Source organism: Coturnix japonica, chromosome 27 (assembly GCF_001577835.2).
Source record: "Coturnix japonica isolate 7356 chromosome 27, Coturnix japonica 2.1, whole genome shotgun sequence".
NCBI lineage: Eukaryota > Metazoa > Chordata > Aves > Galliformes > Phasianidae > Coturnix > Coturnix japonica.
The window spans coordinates 2,500,683-2,508,128 of record NC_029542.1 but is presented as its reverse complement, the minus strand read 5'-3'; the positions used below and the strand labels follow the sequence as shown (position 1 = coordinate 2,508,128).

The window sequence follows — 7,446 nt, the reverse complement described above, 5'->3', positions numbered from 1 at the left end:
TGATACCAGCCCCATATCGCAGCATTAGATGGATACTGAGCGCCAGCATCTTGCTGGGGTAATCGAAGGCGACCACCTCGCCCTGCAGCCGCTGCTCCTGGCAGGTCCTGCAGGACACTTGGCTGCCCACGCTGAAGCATTCACCCGGCGCCGCCATTTTCTCTCAGCCCGCAGCGGCCGCGGCGGCTCCGCTCGGCCAAAGGGGGGGGGGGGGAGGGGAACAAGGGGGGGACGCACGACGTCACCGCGCTGCGTGATGACGTTACGTAGGACGCGTTTACGTGGTGACCTTGGAACCTCGAGGCTTTTTGACCCTCTCGCCCACCCGTCTGTACCGCGGGGGGTGCTGGGAAGTGTAGGAGGAGGAGGAGGCGGTTAGAGGCCTACCCCGGGGACGGACCCCGGCCCACGGTGAGACCCCAACCCCGCTATGAGCAGCACAGGGACGGGAGATCCGCTATATATCCCATAGAACGGCCCGATATGGGGATCTGTGAGCGGTACAGCCATAGAGCCACCCCATAGAGCCACCCATAGGGCTACCCCATAGGGCCACCCCATAGGGCCACCCCATAGAGCCACCCTATAGGGCCACCCCATAGGGCCACCCCATAGGGCCACCCCATAGAGACACCCCATAGAGACACCCCATAGGGACACCCCATAGAGACACCCCATAGGGACACCCCATAGAGCCACCCCGTATAGCCACCCTGTATAGCCACCCCATAGAGCCACCCCATAGAGCCACCCCATAGAGCCACCCTATAGAGCCACCCCATAGAGACACCCCATAGAGCCACCCCATAGAGCCACCCCATAGAGCCACCCCCATAGAGCCACCCCATAGAGCCACCCCATAGAGCCACCCTATAGTGCCACCTCATAGAGCCACCCCATAGAGCTACCCCACCCCACTATCCCTATTGCCACCCCACCCCATCCCATTCCCAATCCCATCCCTATCTCCCCCCTACCCCATTCCTCCATCCTGTCCCCATTATCCCTATATCCACCCCATACCCATTCCCATCCCTATCTCCATCCATGTTCCCTATTTCCCACCCTCATCCCTATATCCATCCTATCCCCATTCCCATCTCCATCCCATTCCTATCAGCCCCACCTCCACCCCATCCCCTTCCTCTCCCCCTCCCCTTCATTCCCACCCCCACCCCCATCCCTTCATCCCATCCCCATTATCCCTATATCCATCCCATTCCCATCCCTATCTCCATCCATGTTCCCTATTTCCCATTTCTATCCCCCCCATCCCCATTATCTTCATCCCTATATCCATCCTATCCCCATTCCTATCTCCATCCCATCCCTTTCTCTCCCTATGCCCATCATCCTATCCCCTTCCTCTCCTCATCCCCTTCCTCCCCACCCCACTATCCTTATCTCTATATCCATCCTATCCCCATTCCCATCTCCACCCCATTCCCATCAGCCCCACCTCCATCCCATCCCATCCCATCCCTTCCTCTCCCTATCCCCACCATCCCATCCCCTCCCCATCCCCTTCATTCCCACCCCCCCCTCATCATCCCTATATCCACCCTATCTCCATTCCTACCTCCATCCCATCCCTTTCTCTCCCTATCCCCATCATCCTATCCCCTTCCCCATCCCCTTTCCCTCTCCATCCCCTCCCTGTCCCCTCCCCTTCCTCACCCCTTCCCCATCCCCTTCATTCCCACCCCCCCATCATCATCCCTATATCCATCCTATCCCCATTCCTACCTCCATCCCATCCCTTTCTCTCCCTATCCCCATCATCCTATCCCCTTCCCCATCCCCTTTCCCTCTCCATCCCCTCCCTGTCCCCTCCCCTTCCTCACCCCTTCCCCATCCCCTTCATTCCCACCCCCCCATCATCATCCCTATATCCATCCTATCCCCATTCCTACCTCCATCCCATCCCTTTCTCTCCCTATCCCCATCATCCTATCCCCTTCCCCATCCCCTTTCCCTCTCCATCCCCTCCCTGTCCCCTCCCCTTCCTCACCCCTTCCCCATCCCCTTCATTCCCACCCCCACCTCCATCCCTTCATCCCATCCCCATTATCCCTATATCCATCCCATTCCCATCCCTATCTCCATCCACATTCCCTATTTCCCATCCCTATCCCCCTGCCCCCCATCCCATGCCTATTATCTTCATCCCTATATCCATCCCATCCCCATTCCCATCTCCATCCCATTCCCATCACCCCCACCTCCATCCCATCCCATCCCCTCCCCATCCCCTTCATTCCCACCCCCCAATCCTCATCCCTATATCCATCCCATCCCCATCCCATCCCTTTCTCTCCCTATCCCCATCATCCCATCCCCTTCCCCATCTCCATCACTCTCCCATCCCCTTCCCCATCCCCTTTCCCTCTCCATCCCCCTTCCCATCCCCTTCCCTTCCCCATCCCCTTCATTCCCCCCCCACGGCCCCCCCTGACTCTCCCCACACCCCACAGACCCCATGGACGCCCTACACGCCGCTGGGATCCACTTTGCTGAGGTTCTTCAGTCCGGTCCCCGTTGGATGGAGGACGTTTGGCTGACCGTCACCTCCTCGGCCGATCCCAAATGCATCTTCACCATCTGTTTCCCTCTGGCCTATTTCCTTGACCGGAAGGTTGGGGTGGCCGTGCTGTGGGTCGGGCTGCTGGCGGAATGGCTCAACGTGGTCTGCAAATGGTCAGGGGGGCACGTAGATAGTGGGGGGGTGGGGTCCCATAACAGCTGCTTCTTGCAGCCCCCAGACCCACTGAGCTGCAGCCATTCACTGCTCTGCCCCCTTGATCCCTTTTAGGTTTCTATTTGGGGAACGTCCATTCTGGTGGATCCACGAGTCGGGCTTTGGCAGCGGGCAGCAGCTCACAGTGCGCCAGTTCCCCGTCAGCTGTGAAACGGGACCAGGTGAGCTGCCCTATAGGACACCATAGGATCCCATCCATCACCACACTGCCAGCACACAGGGGTGTGTAGGACCCAGCTTAAGGGGGCACCCATGGGTTCCTTGCTCCCATTGCTTGGCATAGCAGGGTGCTCAGAGCCCTTCCCCAAGCTGGCACTGGGGAAAGCGCTTCCTCCATCAGCTCCCCGTCTGTACAACAGGTTTCTTTATTCCTTTGCCAATATGGGTTCTATTTGGCCCATATGGGCTTGTGGGGCCTGTATGGGGTCTATGGGGCCTATATGGGGTTGTGGGTCTTATATGGGGTCTATGGGGCCCATATGGGGTTGTGGGGCCTTTATGGGGTCTATGGGGCCCATATGGGGTTGTGGGGCCTGTATGGGGTCTATGGGGCCCATATGGGGTTGCTCTATTCCTCCTTGGCACTGCAGGGGTTGGGCAGGGCAGCCTGGGGCTCCCAGTGTTGGGTTGGCAGCAGGGAGTGGGATGGGCTGGTGCAGTTATGGGGCTGGGACACCCTATAGGGCAGACTATGGAGGTGGGGATGCCCCTCTGCACTTGGTTTCCCTGCCCTACTGCTCTGTGCCTGCTGCTCTTTGGGGTGTATAGGGCTTTATAGGGCTCCTTGTCCCCCTTGTTTGAGTATCTCCTGCTTTACAGGCAGCCCCTCCGGTCACTGTATGATCACTGGGGCAGCGCTGTGGCCGCTGGTGTCTGCACTGACAGCGCTGGCATCACGACACTCCAAGAGGTGAGAGATGGGGGGATTCCTGGACCCCCCAAATGGCATTTATGGGGAGGGGGGAGATGCACTGCGGGGCTGTTTGGGATGGGGATCACAGCAATGGCCGCTATGGGATCCATTCACCCAGCTCCCCCTTTGCAGCCTGCTGCTGAAGCTGATCCCATTCACTGCCTACATGTTGTTACTGGTGGCCGTGGGGCTCTCACGGGTCTATGTCCTCGCTCACTTTCCCCACCAGGTGCTCAGTGGCATCGTGGCAGGTGAGTTCACCCCCCCCATAACCCCATAGACCCCCCCATCCATCCCCACCCCCCCCATAACCCCATAGAGCCCCCCATCCATCCCCACCCCCCTTTAACCCCTCTGTTCTCCCCCCACAGGTGCTGTGCTGGGCTGGGGGCTTCAGGCTCGCACCCCCATCACCCGCTCTATGGGTTTCTTTGCCGTCACATCCCTGGGGCTGCTGCTGGGCTCCATTGCTTTGCATGGGCTCATGATCGCTGCTGGCGTTGACATCGACTGGTGAGCAGCTGGGGGGGGGGTCAACCCACAGGGGGGCACTGGGGGGGCACAGGGATATGCAGCCCCCCCCATGCTGCTGGGGGTCAAAGCCCAACTATCAGCCTTAAACTATCAGCCTTAAACCCCATTCATTTCCTAATGCTGTGAGCTGAAATCCACCCTCAAAGCAGCCCCCCCAGCCCCCCCCCCCTTTCCCCACCCATATGGGAGGGGTCTCATCCTCCCCCCCCCCATCTTCCCCCTATTCAGGTCCATCCGTTTGGCTACAACGTGGTGCAAAGACCCGTCTTGGCTTCGCCTGGACACAAGACCCTTCGCTTCCATCTGCCGGGTTGCAGGCAGCGCTTTGGGGCTGGGATTGGCCGCAGGGGACCCCAAACATTGGGATAAACCTTTACCCCCCCGACAACGAGCAGCCTGCGCCGTGTTGGCGTTGGCCGCAGTGCGGGGGCTGCAGCACATCCCCCAGCCCCAGCAGGTCACACTATGGTACACATCCAGCTTCATTAAGTACGCGGCAGGGCCGGGCTTGGTGGCTGTTCTGCTGCCCCGCATCGCCAGAGCCATCACCCGGCCCCAGAGCCGCCCCCATGCTCAATAGTGGGGGGGGGTCCCAGTGTTGGGGGTGGGGGGGGTTCTATCCTTAGCATGGTGAGCCCATCTCACAACAGCACAATCCCAACCCCAGCAGGTTGCTTCTAGGAGGGGGGCAGCCCCTTATCCCACCCCCCACCCCCCATTTCTTCATAGGAGGGGAGGGGGGGGCTCCTCATCCCCCCTATTAACTCCTATGGGGGGGGGGGCTCCTCATCCCCCCTATTAACTCCTATGGGGGGGGGCTCCTTATCCCCTTATCCCTCTTTGCCCCCAATAAAGGCACTGTTACACTCCACCACCGCCCCCCAGGTTCCTTCTATAGGCAGGGAGGGGGGTATTGGACACCGGGAATGGGGGGGGGGTGGACACACAACTGCAGCCACCCCCCCCCTCAAGGCTATGCCCCCCCCCCCCCCCTTCAACCACCTTTGCAAAACAGTTTTTATTAATACAAGGACGCACATTGGTGACATGGTTACAAAAGTACTCCAAACCGAGAGAAACAAACTGGGGGGGGCTGGATATTTGGGGGGGGCACTTAACCCAAAGCAGCGACAGCTTTAATCCTGGAGGTCAAACCCCCCCCCCCATTCCCAGCTGCACCCCACCCGCAAGTGATGATGGGGGGGGGATGGACTGTGGGGGGGGGGCTGCAATTGGAGGACCCCCCCATCCTCCCCTTGCAGCACAACACACACAACACAATAGGGATGAATTGGGGGGGGGTGGGGGGAGACCCCCCCGCATATGAAGGAGACACAAAGCGCGCCTCCCATCCCGTTATAAAAATACTCCTTAATTAATCCCTTCTGTAATTCATTAACAAAATTAAGACGCTCTGCTGCTTCGCCCTTCCCCTCCATCATCCCAACTGCCATTGGGAAACAATGGGAGTAAAACACTTTATCCCCCCCAAACCCCCACCCAATTCAAATGAAGCGCCTGACCCCAATCTGAAATGAGGGGGGGGGGGGAGACTGTAAGGGGGGGGGGATTAATGGGGGGGGGGGGGGGGAAAAGAAAAAATGGCAAAGAAAAGAAGAGAAAGAAGTGGGACGACGTTGATGACGGAAATGAAAATTCAAGTTTCAATACGAAGTGAAAAATTAGAGGGAGCGGGCGGGGCGGAAATCGTAGGCTTGAAATTATACCCAGGAAGGGGGAGAAAGGCACAACTGACGCCCCATGGCAGCCATGGAGGGGGGGGGGGGGGTTGAAATAAATGGGGTGGAATAATGGAAAACAGCCACGCCAAAAATGCCCGCCTCCCCCCCCCCGTTACATCACACACAGGGAGGTGCTGGGGGGGGGCACAGCTGCACACAGACACGACAGCAAACACTGCGTGGAGCCGCTGGGTGATGGGGGGGGGTTTAAAGGTGGGGGGGGGGCACAGCTTGTAGCGCTCGCTGGGATCCGGGTGTTGGGTTGTGGGGGGGGGGGTTATTTTTTCCTGTTTTTTTGTGTTTTTTTTTTTCCTTTTTTTTTTTAATAGAAATAAAAATATTTTCCTCTTTTTTTTTCTTTTTTTTCTCCTTTTTTTCCTCCCCCATTTTGTCCTTTTTTGTTGCTCTGGGGGGGGGGTGTTTCCTCCCCCCCCCCCCAACTTCCTCCTTCCATCCTCCTCCATCACAGCACAGGCTCAGCCTCCATTGGTTCCTCCACACACCTACATAGTACAAATAGGGGGGGGGGGGTCACTATAAGGCCAGACCCCCAGCCCAGACCCCCTTTATATGACCCCCCCCCCCCCATTACCATACCTGGGGTTGGGGTCGCTGCCCCCCCTCTCAGCTCCCACTGACAGCATTGCCATGGCTGTCACTGTCTCGGCCTCTTCATTCTCACCACTTCTGTGCTTCAATCAGGGAGTAGCCCACCGCCGCCCCCCCGCGCTTCAGAGACCCCCAGTGTGAACCTGAAGGGACCCCCCCCCAGATGCTGAGCACTAAGACAAGACCCCCCCCACACCCCATAGAACCAACCCCCCCCCCAAAATCAATAGGGCAAGGACAGAGCTGGGAGCCACAGGGGTCCTCCATGGGATGGGTGCTTCTAATGACCTTCCTAATAGAGACTGATCTGGGGACCCCCCCCCCAACAAGGACCCCATTGCAAGGACAGACCCATGCCCCCCCCCACAAGGACCCCCCACCCTCCAGGACCCCATTCATTTTATGGACAGACCCAGCACCCCCCCATCCAGGCCCCCATTAAAGGGACAGACCTGCGGACCCCCCCCCCCGAGACCCCCACTCCAGGGACAGACCAGGGGTCTCCCATATCCCATAATGGGGTGGGGGGGGCAACATCTCAATGGGAAGGGCAGTTCTGAGGACCCTATAAATCCCTATGGGACTGACCTCCCCCCCTGCCCCCCCTCCACTGCTGGGACCCCCCATGGGAAGAGGCAAAGACCCAAACAACAGAGGACCCCCCACCCTCAGGACCACCCAATAAGACCAAGGGCAGCCCTGGCGACCACTATGTGTTGTGCCCCCCCCTTTCCTGCCTTCTGCCCCCCCAATAGAGCACCCCTCTGTGCCCCCCCCCAGTGCCCCCCCATGGTCTCACTCTGGATCTCGATGACCTTCTCCAGGGTGGCCACTGCATTGACGTTGGGTTTCTGCTGCAGCAGGGACGGATCCAGGGGCTCCAGCTGGGA

The 7,446-nt window shown here is 59.1% G+C and overlaps 2 protein-coding genes and 1 long non-coding RNA gene across 3 annotated transcripts in view; 1 reads left to right on the top strand and 2 right to left on the bottom strand.

Annotated features, from left to right (window-relative positions):
- The window catches only part of LSM12 (LSM12 homolog), a 4,948-nt gene extending 4,692 nt beyond the window's left edge, over window positions 1-256 (bottom strand). Inside the window, exon 1 of the mRNA XM_015885888.2 lies at window positions 37-256. Within this exon, the coding sequence (XP_015741374.1) occupies window positions 37-157 (121 nt within the window). The 5' untranslated portion in view covers window positions 158-256. The remainder of the gene's footprint in view (window positions 1-36) is intronic.
- A 19-nt stretch (window positions 257-275) lies between these two features.
- Window positions 276-5,076, top strand: G6PC3 (glucose-6-phosphatase catalytic subunit 3). Its single transcript, XM_015885887.2, has 7 exons — window positions 276-411; window positions 2,475-2,697; window positions 2,813-2,919; window positions 3,578-3,668; window positions 3,804-3,922; window positions 4,043-4,184; window positions 4,434-5,076. The coding sequence occupies exons 2-7, from the start codon at window positions 2,480-2,482 to the stop codon at window positions 4,783-4,785; spliced, it is 1,029 nt and encodes a 342-aa protein (XP_015741373.1). The 5' UTR covers window positions 276-411; window positions 2,475-2,479; the 3' UTR covers window positions 4,786-5,076.
- A 1,272-nt stretch (window positions 5,077-6,348) lies between these two features.
- LOC107325279 lies at window positions 6,349-6,630 on the bottom strand. The gene is made up of 2 exons (XR_001559650.2): window positions 6,545-6,630; window positions 6,349-6,450 (listed from the first exon to the last, which is right to left on the bottom strand). It is a non-coding gene; the product is annotated as an uncharacterized LOC107325279 (long non-coding RNA).
- Between the last annotated feature and the right edge of the window lie 816 nt (window positions 6,631-7,446).